Source organism: Rana temporaria, chromosome 9 (genome assembly GCF_905171775.1).
Source record: "Rana temporaria chromosome 9, aRanTem1.1, whole genome shotgun sequence".
Lineage (NCBI taxonomy): Eukaryota > Metazoa > Chordata > Amphibia > Anura > Ranidae > Rana > Rana temporaria.
The window spans coordinates 104769809-104787254 of record NC_053497.1 but is presented as its reverse complement, the minus strand read 5'-3'; the positions used below and the strand labels follow the sequence as shown (position 1 = coordinate 104787254).

Below are 17446 nucleotides of genomic sequence, written 5' to 3'. Positions count from 1 at the left end.
AGTCTTGTACTTCACTCAATAGGTATGGTACTATGCACCTTACTGTATTGCTGAATGTTGTACATGTGCCGTGTATCTCATGTAGAATTGGCCAGTACACTCCTTTGTCCAGTTGGTGGCAGCCTTTACCTTGTGCTCCCATACCCCACAAGTTGACCAACAAATTTACAACTTGGCAAATTTATTTAGAAGATTCTGTTTGGTTAGAAGAATATAATATTGTCTTTTTTTGACAGAAATACATCCACAATTACAGTAGAGTGGAATAAATCGCAATGTATTTTGTGACGGCAGATACATTTGAACCCTACCAGTGTCAGATTTAACACTTTAAAAGTAATTTTCGGTTCATCTTCATAAAGAGACATCCGACATTCTCATTTACAACACCAAGTCCAAAAAGTTAGAATGCTGTGTAGAATCTACATGAAAACAGAATCCAATGATTTCAAAATCTCATAAACCCATATATTATTTAGAATAGAATACATTTAAATGTTTAAACTGAGAAAATGTAAAAAAAAATAAGGTAATTTTGAAATTAATGACAGCTACATGTCTCATACATGGCCCTGGGACAGGGCCATGTATACCGCGGTGAAGCATCACCTCTTCTTTAAACTCTCTGTAAATGTCTGGGAACTGAGGAGACCAGTTGCTGGAGTTCTGGGAAAAGAAATGTTGCCCCATTCTTGCCTGATTATAGGGTTCTAACTGCTTAACAGTCCTGGGTCATCTTTATTGTATTTTTCATTTCAAGATGTGCCAAAAGTTTTCAATATTGGTGAAAGATCTGGACTTCAGGCAGGCCAGTTAAGCACCCAGACTCTTCTGCTACAAAGCCATGCTGTTGTCATAGATGCAGTATGTGGTTTACCATGGTCCTGTTAACATGCAAGGCCTTTCCTAAAAAAAGTCATCATTGGATGGGAGCATACAGTATGCTGCTCTAAAACCTGGATCTAGCTTTCAGCATTGATGTTGGCTTTCCAGATGTGCAAGCTGCCCATTCCATCTGCACTAATGCACCCCCATACCATCAGAGATGCAGGCTTTTGAACTTTGCACTGGTAACAAGCCAGAAGGTCCATCTCCTCTTTAGTCTGAGGGATGCGTCACCTATGGTTGTCCAAAAAAATTTTTTTTTTAAGAGCTTTGGCCAATAGAAGACGGCAGTGTTTCTGGACAGTGTTCAGGATTATTCTTTCCATGATAGAGCTTTACCTTGCATTTTTGGATGGCAAGGCGAACTGTGTTCACAGTGATTTTTGGATGTATTCCTGAGCTCATGCAGTGATGTCCATCACAGAATCAATGCCTGTTTTTAATGCATGGCCATCTTTGGGCCAGAAGATCACAGGCATCCAATATTGCCTTTCAAGTGGAGTTCCACCCATAAATATTACATTACATCAGTAGTTTTAAAAAAAATGTCATTAGTCCTTTACGAAAATTTTTTTTTTTTTTAGATGCCTTCAAAGTGTTGTTGCTAGGCAGAATAGTTAATCTTCCCACTTCCTGCACCTAGGTGCTTAATGCTTCCTAACCTTCACCGCACAGACTCCTGGGAATGTAGTGGGTGTAACTTTCCAGGAGTCTGCATTTCCCAGTCTCAAAGAATCATGTGACTTGGACAGCACAGGTGCTGAAACCTGATCTGACACTGCTTGTGCAGCACTGAGCATGTGCGAGATTTGCAAGGCTGAAATTCAGGAAGTCATACAGTCTGGCTTCATGATGCCCACACTTAAGATGGCCCCAGTCAATTTCTATTTTATAAAGTGTCTAAATGCTGTAACAACCTAACAAAACGGACCTTAGTGTACAGACTAACTTTACTAGAATACATTAAGCTTGTGTATTAGAGGTATTTATATTTAAAAAGTGAAATTGTGTCCGGAACTCCGCTTTCAGCCTTCTCCTCTTTTGACAATATGTACTGAAATATTTAACCACTTAATTACTGCGCTATAGCCAATATACAGCTTCAGCGTGGCTCTCCAGTTCTGGGGGGGCATCCCTGGACTTCCTCCCGGAAATGCACTTCTTGTGCCCCAGGGGGGCGCACAATGGGAAATGGGAAGTGTCCATAATTGCTGTCCCTTGGACACAGCAGATCACAGATCGTGGAAAAGGGCCAATCACATGGGCCCTTTACCATGTAATCAGCTGTGTCCAATCACAGCTGGTCACATATAAACACGGCGGACACGGCGCATCTCCGATCGGCAGGGGGGCTCTGTGATTTTCCCTCCTGATCACATGACGGCCGTGTCCAATCGCAGCCATCATGTGATGTAAATAGAGAGCCGTTGCTAGGCGATCGGCTCTCTTCTCCTGACACAGAAGTTGTCGGTGAGGAGAGCTGATTGCTGCAGCCGGCTGGTGATCGGCGAGTATGAGCTGCTTTTTACAGCTTTTTACTCACTGATCGCCAGTCTAGTGTCACCACAGTGTTAACACACATGTCCCCACATAGTAAAAACACCTGTCCCCCCCCACATATGTAAAATCACATGTCCCAATGATAATCTGCACAAATCTGTCCATGATCACCTGCGCACATCTGTACATGATCATCTGCGTACATCTGTCGGTGATCACACAAACCAATTATTATACACCTAACGGTCTTTTTTTTAAAACCAAAGACGTGTAGCAGAATACATTTTGGCTTAAGTTTATGACAAAATTCGATTTTATTGGATTTCTTTTAAAATGGGAAAAAATACATTTTTTTTCTGTGTGAAGATCTCAGTTTCCAGTAAAGTGGAACTTCAGTCGAAGAGTAAAAAAAAAAAAGCCTCTAGCAGCCATAGACATTGTTTATCATATTTAATAATAATAATAATAATAAAATAGATTGTTTCTCCATGTGAAGCTCTTATTAGTACAGTGATCACCTCATGTCTGTCAAAAGGCTTTTTTTAAGTAAGGGCAGCTGAAGCCAACACCAATTCTTTTCCAGGAAATGCAGCAGTTACACATTCCTCTCCGCCCTCTCAAGGATGAAAATCTCCCAAAGGCTCCTGGGGTTTGAGACGCTCATATTCCAGGAGCCAACGGTAGTAGAGGCTACAGCATTCACCTAGGTGAAATAGAAGTTAGAAGAGGACTATTAAAAAATAAAATAAAAAAATACCAAATAACTTTTTTTTTTATGTAGTGGAGAAAGTCTGCTATATGGGCTGGTGTAGATAGGGAGTTGTGTTTTTAGATGCTGATATGTTTTGTGAAGCATTTTTGAATAATGTGAAAAGCCATGTTTGGACTGTGTTAAGAAAATTAGTTATTCTTGCATTTGCTATGCATTGAGTTTTTGTGGATGCCACATGTCCTGTCCAGCTGCATTTTAACTGTTTTATGTCTGTGCAATTCAGAGGTCAGAATTTCTCCTCTAATTTTTTCTGCAAGCAACTAAAGTGCTACACTTGATCTGGTGCCAGGCAGGGCCGTCTTACTGAGCATGCACGACTGGGCACAGACCAGGGGCCCCACGTTCACCTGGGGCCCCTGAGCTGGACAAATTGCCCCCCCCCCCCAGAATGCAGATGAAAAAGCGGGCGGCTGGGCTGCTTGTGTGTAAGTAGACAGCTGGCCAATCAGGGAGCCGGCGGGCGGGGGAGCAGAGAGATTACATCATCTCTCACTGCCCGGCGCCCACCCTGCATCCCTGCAGTACAGTTCTGCCCTCACTGTGAAGGCAGCCGGGAAGCAGAGAGATGACATTATCTCTCTGCTGTCTGACTTGCTAGAGACCACCTTAGCAGGAAAGTCACACAGCAAGTGACAATCCACAACATGTGGCAAGTGACAATCCGTGACGTGACAATCCGTGACAATCCGTGACGTGGCAAGTGACAATCCGCAATGTGTGACAGGTGAACGTGGCAATCCGCAACATGTGGCAAGTGACAATCTGCAACGTGTGGCAGGTGACGTGGCAAGTGACAATCCGCAACGTGTGGCAAGTGACAATCCGCAACGTGTGGCAAGTGACAATCCGCAACTTGTGGCAAGTGACAATCCGTAACGTGTGGCAGGTGACTTGGCAAGTGACAATCTGCATCTGGTGACAGGCAACGTGGCAAGTGACAATCTGCATTGGGTGACAGGCAACGTGGCAAGTGACATGCTGAATCTGGTGACACGGAACCAGTGACAAGTGACAAGCTGAATCTGGTGACAGGATGGGTGGCAAGTGACACGCTGAATCTGGTGACAGGGGATGGGTGGCAAGTGACACGTTAAATCTGGTGACAGGATGGATGGCAAGTGACACGCTGAATTTGGTGACGGGATGGGTGGCAAGTGACACACTGAATTTGGTGACAGGTGACGATGGCAAGTGACACGCTCAATCTGGTGGCAGGGGACAGTAGCAAGTGACATGCTGTAAAGTAAAAATATTGTACTTTCATTCTTGAGAGTAGGTGCGTAAATTGGGGCAGGCTTGTAGGGGCCCCATAGCATTACTTTGCCCAGGTGCCCATGATGCTATTAAGATGGCCCTGGTGCCAGGGTACACAAACCATCTTCCCTGCTGCTGGATTACATAAAATGCAGCAGGAGGAATGAGCCTACATAGTTGTTGGGGACAATGCTGGCACTATCAGCAGAAATACTTGGGCTACCAGAGAATTGTATGAAGCCTTTGGGTAACCCAAGCTTCCACCTTTTTTAAATAACAATTTTTTTTTTTGATTTGTTAATAAAAACAAAACAGCAGTGCACATGTTCAGATGTAGTAAACATACAAAAAGGTATAAGAACTTGTCTAAGATATACATAGTGCAGGTGGGGGGGATATCAACCTCCGATCTTCAATATTACACATTCCAGCAGCAGTGGAATCATTTCAGAGAGTGTACCTGGTAACTTTATATTGTAAAATGTATTTTATTTGAACCAGTTTGTATTGTTTATTTTTTATAACCGACTATATCTTTAAGGTTTTTGCTTTGTTCCCTGCAACATTGTATTCTATAAATAATACAGAATGAGTGCAAAATATAAATCTGGATTTCATCATCGCACTGTTTATGATCACTAGGTGTTATGATCTTGTAGAACACAAACTTTCGCAGATAATGAGCTCTGCTGGGAGCAATCAGTGTGTGTTCATCCCCTGGGCTCACATCTGACTTAGAGGACACCCAGCACTGTGTATTATGAGGAATAGTGGCCCGCATCCAGGGCAGGGTTATAAATGGATACATTGTAGATGAGTGTTACAAGACAGAGAACAATCCAAGTCTATCTTGGGGGAGGGGCGCTGGGGATGTTGGCTTCTGATTGGATGACTGATCAAGCTTCCTGTGTTGTGATTTCAAACCATCAGGGGTTCGGAGCTCAGGATACTGGGCGAGCAGTTTCCTCCATTTCACCATGACATGAGGAAGTTGTTAGAGTGCTGTGGTAGAGGAGACTGACACCCAGCACTAGGCTCTGTCCTCCTGCCCTGCGTACATGGAGGATCACCAGGCAGGGCTAGTCTCTCCCCCGCTGCTGTAGGCTACAACTTTGTAAGTTACTCAAACTTGTCTTGTCTTGTTGCTGTGGAGTGTGCAGTTCATTCTGCATCCTGAGCTGCAAAAGTTGCAGAGAAATTGAAGGCTTTTGTATAGAGTGGCCATAGCTGTCAAAAGGGTGGGAGGACTGTAGCAGCTGGTGGTCCTGACTAGAAGAGCATGCTGGTGCATGTAGTGCCTCAGGAGGGCATCTAGGGGCATATCGGGCATGACATGCTTTGTTTTTCATCCCCTGCAAGGCCAGATGTTACTTAGTTATATATTTATAGTACGAATTATGCATTTGGTTTTTATATATTTATGGTATGGATCTTGGCGATGTGTACATGCGATGCGCACGTAAGCGATCTAGTAGTGCAAGTAATGGGAGAAGCTGATTGGTTACCAAGGGCAGCATACATTCTTTCATACTAGGCATATGATGCTGAGTCTAAAGCAAGATATTATTTTTATATATATATATATATATATATATATATATATATATATATATATATATATATATATATATATATATATATATATCTCGCTTTAGACTTGGCAAAATCTGTCTGTTCGTTTTACAAGACATCATAGAAAGCAATCAGATATGTTTTTTATTAATTATATAGGTACTTGTATAGCGCTGTCAATTTACACAGCGCTTTACATATAATATTACACATTTACATCAGTCCCTGCCCTCAAGGAGGTTACACTCTTAGGGGCAGATCCACAGAGATCTGCACGGGCGCAGTGTATCAGAGGTACACTACGCCGCCGTAACTTTCCCGGCTTTGGTTCGAATCCTGAAAGATTGCGCGCCGAAAGTTACGGCGGCGTAACAGTGCGGAATTCAAATCGGCGATTAGGGGGCGTGTTTCATTTAAATGAAGCGCGTCCCCGCGCCGAATGAACTGCGCATGCGCCGTCCCTAAATTTCCCGCCGTGCATTGCGCGAAATTACGTCGCAAGGACGTCATTTTTTAGACTTAGGCGTGACTTACGTCCATCCCGATTCACGGACGACTTACGCAAAAAAAAGAAAAAATTAAAATTTCGACACGGGAACGACGGCTATACGCCGCAAAAAAGCAGCTTTAACTATACGCCGGAAAAAGCCGACTAGAGACGACGTAAGAGAATGCGACGGCCACGCGTACATTCGTGGATCGTCGTAAATCGCTAATTTGCATACCCGATGCGGAAAACGACGCAAACTCCACCCAGCGGACGCCGAAGTATTGGATCTAAGATCCGAAGGTGTACGAAGCCGTACGCCTGTCGGATCTAACCCAGATGCCGTCGTATCTTGGTTTGAGGATTCAAACTAAAGATACAACGCGGGTAATTTGAAATTATGCGGCGTATCAAGTTATACGCCGGCGTAATTTCTTTGAGGATCTGCCCCTAAGAATATATATATATATATATATATATATATATATATATATATATATATATATATATATATATATATATATATATATATATATATGTATGTATGTATGTATGTGTGTGTGTGTGTGTGTGTGTGTGTGTGTGTGTGTGCGTGACCCTGCCTATGTACGTAACTGTAAATATATATTTTTTTTCTGAAGTGTTCTCATCCTTCCATTACAAGATTTAAAAAAAAAAATTGCGATTCCCACAATACAAGTATTACTGACTGTGAGTGACAGATTAAATTGATAACAGCATCCATCTTGTTGTTGCTCAAATATCACCCATGGAAATCTGGAAAACTTGGAAAAAAACAATAGGTGAGCCCAGAAGACACAATAAGGTAATAAGGGCAGGTTCACATAACACAGTGTGGGAAAGGTGCATTTTATACGCCTTTTCTGCACCGCATTCAAAACGCACAGCTTTTGTGATCTGCTGTGGGCGCCAATACATTGTTAACAGCATCGCAAACACTGTGCATTTGTGGGCACCAGCTCACATGGTACTGCATAAGCGTGCGATTTGTTGCAACGTGTTTTTCAAAAATAGCGCATGCAGTACTTTTTGTGCAATCCAGTCTGATTTCAGCCTATTCATATTACTGGGCTGAAAGTCACACTGCAGTTGTACATGGGAATTTGCACCACGTTCCTGTGCAATTTTGGTGTGGACCTGCCCTCAAGAATATGAATATGCAGTAATAATGATTCATTTAGGCTTTAGGACAGTGCGTATGTGAAGTATTTGTTGAATTTGGCAAGTTATTTTTAGCAGGCTGGTAATTTAAAATGATGGCTGTTTAATTATTTGTCAACATTTGACTGCTGACTTCATGCTAAAGCCAGGAACCGCTTGTATGCAATTGTGTAAAGTAGGGAAAGTGCAGCTAGGATCTCTGAGGGTCCATGACTTGTAGTATTACAAGGCTTATTCTGCAGTGCTGCGACGTACATGTCTGCATACGGATATGATCTCCCTTTTTACCTTCTGTCTATACACGCAGATATCATTTTAACATCTTCTGTGTGTCATTAATAATTAACTAGCTCTTGGCAGAGAACAGCTGGCACAAAGAATTGATTTATTCTCTTGTTTCTCAATTTGTATACGGTGAACTGCGCTTTAAATCTTTCCATTTTGCTTATGTTACTTTTTTTTTTAATTTCTATCGGAGCTTTACTATCTCACAGACTTCAAGTTTACACATCTTTTTTTTGTGAACCTGACTTTCACCTCCCCTCCATCGTCCATGCCTTTTTTATTGTGCCTGATTTCCCATTCTGTAATTCTAATGTACCCTCTGTACTTCTCTGTACTTCTATTGGTGCTCAATGCCTTTTTGTGTCCCATCTGCAATTGTATTGTATTGTATATCCCAATTCCTCCTCTGTGCTTTTATTGCACATCTATTTCTAACCTTATTTGTGCTCCTGAAGCTTTGTTGTACCTCTAATCCCCTGTTGTACACCTATCCCCATTATGTAACTCTATGATACCCCAATCCCTGTCTGTGCCCCTGTTCTTCCCAGTGACCATTCTGTCCCACCGTTGTACCCTAAACCGTCTTTTGTACTGCAGCCCCCCTTTATCTCATTTGTACCTCAATGCCCTTCTAGAACCAAACTTCTTGTCCCTCACTTTCTTTGCTCCATAACTGTCTATCTTTTAGGTATGATGTATAGAACAGAAATATATTTACCAGACAGAAGCCTATTGATTTGTATCCTCCCTTGCAAATGATTGTGCTGTAGATTCTTACATACTAGTATAGTGGTAAAATCATTTCTTTCTCCAAGATTGAAGGAAACATTCTTCACCTTTGGGTTATACTGCTGCCAACAGGGGGGTTGGATACTGGCAAACAACAATTGTATAACCCCTTCTACTACCAGCATAACTTTTCTGCCTTTTTCTTACTCTTCAGCCATTGTTTTTCTACAATCAAGACTCTTCTTTGCTTCTAGAGCTGGTCTCTCCAATTGCAGATATCTATTGTGACTGTCCTCAGTCTGGCTTTTAGACCTTACTGGACTGGACATTGTGGGGATAGCCTGGAAGTGGCATTCAGGCCCTAGTTTTCATGTAGGGCACAATGTTAAGACTCTGCTCTTGCAACAAGTTAGCCTTTGAGTACTTTCCAGAGTAAGGGTTGGAAACGTAGGATGCAGCATTGGGATGTAGGGGTGGGGGACATTTTAAGTAGGGGATCCAGATCACACTCTACTAATGTCTCCAGTAGTGCTTGCAGCATGCACACTCTTTCAGCCACTGCCTTTGGCTTTGTATTCTGTTGCCCTCTGCTCTCCGAATGTTTTACATATTTGGAGTCTTCTATAGGTCTGTCATGTGTGGCCAATTCCTCTGCCAATTGAAATTTTGTCATCTATCCACTGCGCTGTCAGGCTAAGCATGATCTAAGATTGATTTATCCATATCTTCATGTGCGCAGGCACAATCCTGCATATGCTTGTATGACTATCTTTTTCATTAAAGTGGTCAACAAGCTCTGGTAAGAGCATTATATTTACAAAGCACCTTGGGTGGAATTGAAGATTTTAAGTGTGGTGGTGGCACTTTCTCTCCTTCTAGGAAGATCACAACAAAGGAAGAAGATTGCAATATTTTCTTTTATATTGGGACTTTATAGATTTGTTATACATTTGATCACATTGAATCACACCTTGTGTTCTCACCAAATGTGCGGCGCCGTCTGCAATATATGGGACTTTACTGTATATAATTTGTTTTATACTCTAAATATTGTATTTTTATCTCTACATGTTTGTAGGTATTAGCAATTTATTGCTAATCATTTTGCTGATTAGTTGTTTTTGGCACCTTACACTCATTATTGCTTAATATGTGTGTTACTTAGCGCCCTCTATCTTCACTTCTAGTCATGAGCTCATGAACGTGTTTTCTAACACTGCAAAACAATTCATGTAGACAGGTATCTGCAAAGTAGCGTCTGCTTGGTAGTGAGCAATGCAGCTCAATATGTTGCATGAGCCTATGGAATAAATGCCATAATTTTATCTGTAATGGCATGAGCTTTGGGACTGTCGCTTGCATATTTTTTACCTTTTCAAAGACTGTGGCCACAGATGGTGTTAAGCCTGAGGCACTTTTTGGACGTGCCACTGTTTTCTTGTAATCTGAATGCTGAACTGGATGACGTGTTTTCCAGTGGTGTATCAAACCTGTTGTTAAAAAATGCCTTGGCACTGTATCCCTTCTTGAAATTTCGGCTGAGCAAAGACTGCAGATTGAAAATTTGGGGTGTTTATCAGAAACTTTAAAATATTTCCACACTGCAGACATGGTCCACCTTTGCTTGTAGCGCAGAATAATAGCATAGAATGATTTATAGTGGGAGTGATGTCTGGGGGGGGGGGGGGGGCTGGTGGACAAAATCAATTTAAAAGCTAAACCCCAGGAAGCAGCTTTAAAAAATAAAAAACTAACCACTCTTCTTTTTTTTTTTTTCTTGCTTTCTTTTTTTATGGTGCCATAGAAGGTAGTTATGTCTGCACTGCAGTACATCTGACTTGTACCAAAAAGATAATTGAACTGATTAAATTTGATTTGAAATGGAATGGATGGCTTGCAAATTGCAATTGCATGCTATTTTATTTTTTTGGAGTAGTATTCTGTAGTATACTTCATGCGCTTGTTGTCATTGTATTTGTCATTTTGTCAGCGTAGTATTATAAGTTATACTACACTGACATGACAGCAAGTGCATAACTTTTTTAAACATGACAGTACGCAATAAATATAATATATATTTATTAAATATATATTATATTTATTGCGTACTGTCATGTTTAAAAAAGTTATGCACTTGCTGTCATGTCGGTGTAGTATACTACGCTGACAAAGTGACAAATTCAATGACAACAAACGCATGAATTTTATAGTATACTACAGAATAGCTCAAAAAATAAATAGCATGCAATTGCAATCAATTCCATTCCATTTCAAATCATATTTAATCAGTTCAATTATATAAAATCTTTTTGCTACAAGTCAGATGTACTGCAGTGCAGACAGACAGACATTTTAAATACTAGTATTGCATGGCAAGAGTGCTGGCTTGTTTAACAAAAGCCAATTAGTAAGTACAGTAATACATGTTTGACTGCTATAGGCAGAAAGATCATCATTTCAGTTTCAGTAGTATAATAAAATAAATAATACTACTAGTTGGATTGTTTCTGTCAGTTTTTAGAAAGGCAAAAACGGCAATGCTCACCTCACGTGACAGTGCCCACTCTTGTACTTGAGTATGCTATGTGCAGCCCTCTATGTATCAGTCTCTCGGGTCCCAGCAGCGTCTCTCGGGTCCCAGCAGCGTCTTGCACGCATGAGGAGCGTCCACAGGGAAGATGCCAGCGTCTCAGCAGGGAACGTGCTTACAAGTGCAGCATCTTAAACGCGAGGAACGCGCACACTGCCCATACAATAGGTGACTTCACCGGCTGGTTCTCCCACTGCTACTACGCATGCGCGATTTTCGGGGCCATTATTGGCAAGAATTCTATTTCGGCAAATGGCCGAAAAGGCCATTTTCGCCCGATATGTTTCGGCGGCTGAAATTTCAGTGCATCCCTACTTTCTACTATAAGATAATTGTGTACAGTGTCAGGAACATCTGGAAATTATTCTTGTCTGATAAAAAGGTAAAGGCATCATTAAAATGAAATAATGTAATGGCAGAACCATTATAGAAGAGTCTCGAAATGTAGGTTTTACAGAAGTTTTTTCAGGCAGTCTCTATGCTTCAAAGCTACAGTATAGTGTATATATGATTTTTTTTCTACTTTTTGACTTTCAGTAAGTTATTACTGCTGCATATTGTGCAGGTTTTAAAAAAAAAAAATGAAAAGATGCATTTGATTGCTTACTGTTAACGAACAGGTTTTTATTTTAGGCTTGAGGCTCCTTTCTAATACACAATATGTTTTTCTATGCAGGCCCATGTGCGGGCCCAGAAGGCCAGTAAAGAGCAGCAGCTGGAGATGATGGACAGACAATACAAGCAGCTGGAAGGGCGCTTGGATGAGATGCTGTCCCGTATTGCCAGAGAAACCGAGGAGATTAAAGACTTGGAGCAACAGCTGACAGAAGGTCTGTATATTGGTCATATGGAAGAGGACAGTGTGTCAAAAAGGTGTGATATTACTATAGCAGTGCAGAGAGCAGTGATTGCAAGGAAAGTGCACTTACCCACATCAACCGATGAGATTACACTTTGCTGGAGCGAGATTGTAGAAAGATGAACTCTGTTGGTTTCTATGGGTCACTAAAAATGTAAAGCCTGAGACACATATTTACGGCGGGTGGACTGATTCCCTTCCCGGAGTTGAAAGAGCGATTTCACCTCCCGCAGTCAATGCTCTTCTATTATAGACAGTTGCAACATGCAGTGAGAGTGCAGTCAGGGGGGCACCCTTGGATTCTCTCACAGACTCCAATATTTAAATATATGGCTGGAGTATCCCACTTTCGGGGATTCATTTCTAGAGTTTATTCCATGATTCTTACTATTTACCTGGAGGGGTTCCCCCTTATGGTGCCCAGTAGGTGGGAGAGAGACGTAGGAGTGTTTGAGGATGAGCAGTGGGAGGAGGCGCTTCAGGGGGTACAACTTTGTTCCTTGAACGTGGCCCATCGGCTCTCACAACTCACAACTATATTATTCTTAGAGTACAATATACGCCCGACAGGTTGTGTAAAATGGGGGTAAGATCGGACTCTAATTGCCCCAGATGCACGAGAGATCACAGGGACTTAATCTATCTGTTGTGGAGGTGCCCCAAGTTACACCTATATTGGACAGGGGTTTTAGCGGTTAACTGTGTGTTTCGGACTTCCATACCTACGGACCCGAAACCATGCATACTAGGAATCTTGGATGACATCCCCATGGATGATAATTCTAAACAGGCCGTATCTAGAGCCCTGTTTCAGGCCCGCAAACGTATTCTTAGGCATTGGAAGGCTATTGAGCCACCAACGGTGAGGGAATGGATTACCCAAATGGGTGATACCATTCCCTTGGAGAAATTTATATATCAGCATAGGGGTCGGTCGGGGAAGTTTGACAGACTGTGGACACCTTGGCTGGATACCCCCGGCCTGTCCCCGGTTGATCTGGTGATGGATCGACTGTTGAGGTAGAGGGTGGGTGAGCGGAGAGAGTAACTTTATTGTGGTATACGTGACTTATCGTGGTGTGGGCTTCTGCAATGCATATCCCCGGTGAAAGTGAGACCTGAATTTTTGTTTTATGTGTGGTGACAGGTATTGGCAGTACAGCTGCCGTATCCCTCTTGCACTGCAGACTGTGTTGGCTGACTACATGTGGGGCCTGTATAGGAGCTGTGTAACTTCCCCTTTTTTCCCCCGGCTGTGTAGGGTTTTTTTTTTTTCCTTCTTCTTCTTTCTTTTCCTTTTTTCTTTTTTTTTTTCAATGTTCCAACTTTTCTGTTTTTTATATTTTATTTTGTTTCTTCTCAATAAGTTCCCCTGTGTTGAGGAAATAGGGAGAAATAATTTGTTGTGATATGGTACAGCACTATGTATGACAATGTCAAGAATTTTGTTTGGGTACAGAATATCTTGCTTTGTTTCCTTTTGTATGAGAAGATAAATGTGTTAGGATAAAGTCTGTACTCGGTATTCTTTCTGCTGCACAATGTAATGTGTATGTTTGTAATCTTGTATGATTCTTTTTTTCAATAAACACCTTTTCTGATAAAAATAAATAAATTTAAAGCCTGTCATAAACCTGGGTAATTCAACTTCAGCATATAATGAAAAAATGCATAATAAGAAATCACCTTCAGTGCAAATCGTATTTCAGAAAAGTCAGTAGATGTAGAGATCTTGGCATCGAAGGTATGCAATTTTTAACTTTCTGTAAAAATCTAACTTTAAAGTATACCTTGTAAAACGACCCATTTAGCTTAGAAATGAAAGGCAATAAAATAGTTTGTAGATATCTAAAAAAAAAAAAAAAGAAGAAAAATGATAAACACATTTTCATTTTCCCACTTTTTTTTTTTTTAACCACTTCGCTCTTGCATGTAAAAATCAAAATTTTTTTTGCTAGAAAATTACATAGAACCCCCAAACATTATATATGGTTTTTTTTTTTGCAGAGACCCTAGAGAATACAATGGCGGTTGTTGCAATTTTTTTATCTCGCACGGTATTTTTCTAACACGTTTTTTGGGGAAAATTCCAACAGCAAAAGTCCGATGGAGCATGCACACGGTCGGAATTTCCGTTCAAAAGCTCACATCGAACTTTTGCCGTCAGAGTTTCCGATCGAGTATACGGGGCATTAGAAAGCTGACGAGACAGTTCGTTATAATGTTAGTAGAAAATCCTTTCTATCGAGTGCCTTTTATTTTATGGTTACCATCTCTCCATATGTGATTGCTGCTGGATTTATGATGGATGGAATTCATCTCCTCTGTAATTTCTCTAGTTCCAGTTGGGTGTGGTCTATAAACAATAACATGCCTTTGAAGCTCCGACAAGCCAGTTTCCTCTGGCGTATGCAGTAAAGTCTGTTCTTCTGAACAAAAACACTGCAGAACAGTTATTCCAAAGCTGGCCATACCAAGACAGAAATTCATCTGGTTTTGTAGGGATCAGCTGAATTTTAATCAGTGTGTGGCCATCCCTGCTCCACAGAAGTCCAATGTTTGACCAACTTCTGTAGAAAGGAAATGCTGTTGATCAGCAACTGCAGCCAATCTGGGAATATATATTTTATGTTCTGTTTAAGCTGTACACTCAAATGTGATCATCTTTCTCTAAATATGGTTACATACTCATATGGCATGTCCAGCTTACTTGTGTTACACAGTGCTTTTTACTGTTCCTTCCACAATAATATACATTTTGTGTCTTTTTAGACCCACAATGAGTGCTAAACATGGCACATTCTGAGTTCGCTTATCCTGTAAATAATTTTCACTCAGCAGTCAATCACTGATTGCTGTTTTGTCACTAGAAGTAACACCTATAAGCTTATATGTGAAATAGGAGCATGAAAATAAGATTAAAAATGTGAATCTAATTTCCTTAGGCTAAGTTTTAAACCCAGATATACAGTACTATTAACTATTAGGACACTTTTCTGTCCTGGAATCCAGCGATGTCAGTACCCCAGCCAATGTTTCCATCAGCTCTCAGGTGCTGCCGCTACTATTGCCTGTAAGGCCCCTTTCACACTGGGTTAGGAGCGTTATACACACCGCTCCAAAGATGTGGCTAGCAGGACTTTTTTTTACCATCCTTCTAGCACACCGCTCCAGTATGAAAGCCCTCGGAAATTTGATTTATTACTTTTGATTTCCCCAATTCTGCTGCTGGAGCTAGACACCCCCAGTGTGACCTCCTTTGATTGGGTATTGGCAGTTGTCCTAAGTGCTTGAGGGTGGTCATATTGTGTCTGTATGTCTGACTACCCAAAAATCAGAATGGCCGCATTTACCAATGTCACTGGCTAATATGAGCATGGTGAACATTTGACTCCGTGTTTGCCTTTTTTGGGATATTCAGATTATGGAAGTTTGGTGAAACATATTATTATGACACATTGGTAGACTTCACATGATTGTACCCTCTGATAGCAATTGGGTGGTTCATGTAATTCCTTTCTATCTCCATAAATACACATCTGAGGAGATGGCAACACACACTTGGTGCAATGCCAGATTTTTTTCATGTTACAAGGCCACATAGTGCCCTAACATTCAAGGGAGACAACCAATGCCGAGTATCACTTGTTGCTCTTAGTCAGAGTTCTATCATATGAAGACAGAAAAAGGCTCATCTAAATTGTTGGTTTTGTTGATTATAGTAGTACAGTAAAGTTTTTAAATGATCTGTCTATTGTACGCAGGCCAGATAGCAGCAAATGAGGTCTTGAAGCGAGATCTTGAGGGGATCATCTCTGGATTACAAGAGTACCTGGAGAGTGTGAAGGGTCAGGCCAAGCAAGCCCATGATGAGTGTCGAGAGCTGCAGTCTGAGCGGGAAATCCTGCTGCAGAGACTGGAAGAGCTGGAGGAAGAGCGGGAGAGGCTGCAGGCAGTGGTAGAGGACACAGAAGATATGAAGAAGGTACATCATGTATCTTAATGATTTCCCCCCCCCCATTAATCGGGGTTTGAGGGTATAAGACCGGGTGCATTATGAGTGTTTCTAAAAAAAAAAAAAAAAAATGTTACCCATCCCAAGTGACTGCACTTAAAGTGTTACTAAACTCAGTTTTTTTGTTTTTATAAAAATAACTAACACGTTATACTTACCTGCTCTGTGCAGTGGTATTGCTCAGAGCGGCCCCGATCCTCCCTCTTCTGGGGTCCCCAACGGCGATCTTGGCTCCTCTTCTGCAGGACCACCATAACCAGCTGCTGGCTATGGGGAGAGGTGGTCCCCGCACTCCCGAGCTGTGTGTCTACGTAGCCGCGCTCCATAGACTCTCACGGCGGTGGGGAATTAGGCCCACCCCCCACTTCCTTTGATCGACAGCAGCAAGAGCTGATGGCTCCTGATGCTCGAATGCAGTGTAAAGAGGTAGTAAGGGAAGAAAAGATGCAGCCACGCACAGCGCTGATCTCTTCTCCCCTTTCTCCCCCTTCACAGAGGCAATGAAAACGTGTTTTTTTTTTTTATTGTCCTTGCATGTCCCACTCAGATCTACAGCGACTGCAATTTCAAGTGCACTTGCAGTGCAAAGTGGATTTGCCTTTCGTAAATAACCCCCTATGTTTTTAACTCAAACTGTACTCTATGAAAAGTTACCCTGTTCTCTCCATTACATTGGTCAATACCTTCTCTGTGTGGGGGATGAGCCTTTGATACCTACATAAAGAAAAACAGCAGGATCGGTGCCTTAGGGGGGGATACAATGTTTTTTTTGGCCCACTTGGTAAAACGCGGAGTCTATTCCATCGTATGTACGGACTTTGCTGAATCATCTTACTGTGAGTAATGCGGCATTCTGTAGGCTATGCTGCGGGAGCAGAGTCATTCCATTGATGCAGATGTGCGTACAAAAACTTTCCACCAAAATTTACCCATGTAATCACTGGAATTCTGTGGTCTTACAGTTACATTTTCCCTCTAGCAACAAGCAAAATTGTAACATTTTTCAATGGGTACAGCTATTTAAGAGAGAGGAGTTAAAGGAGGAAATTAAGTTAAAGTGTTACTAAACCTAAAAACGTTTTTTTACCTTAATGCATTGCTCAAGTAAAAAAAAAACAGCATTTTTGCTTGCATATCATTGGATGGTAAAGCAGAGCTTCACCTAATTTCAGAGCTTCCCCTCAGATCTACAGCGACTGCACTTACAAGTGCACTTATAGTGCACTTATAGTGCACTTGTAGTGCAAAGTGGATTTGTCTTTGGTAAATAACCCCCATAGTCCAATGCACTTGCATAGGTAAATACAAGAATCCCC

The 17446-nt window shown here is 41.5% G+C and overlaps 1 protein-coding gene across 3 annotated transcripts in view; it reads left to right on the top strand.

Moving 5' to 3' along the window:
- CNTRL (centriolin) overlaps positions 1–17446 on the top strand; it is a 153110-nt gene that overhangs the window by 44358 nt on the left and 91306 nt on the right. For 2 of the 3 annotated variants that reach the window (XM_040324045.1, XM_040324044.1), the window contains exons 12-13: positions 11933–12086; positions 15880–16100. In XM_040324045.1, coding sequence (XP_040179979.1) covers positions 11933–12086; positions 15880–16100 — 375 coding nt within the window. Of the gene's footprint in view, positions 1–5328; positions 5526–11932; positions 12087–15879; positions 16101–17446 lie in introns of those variants that run through there. The other variant, XM_040324046.1, reaches the window with a different exon arrangement.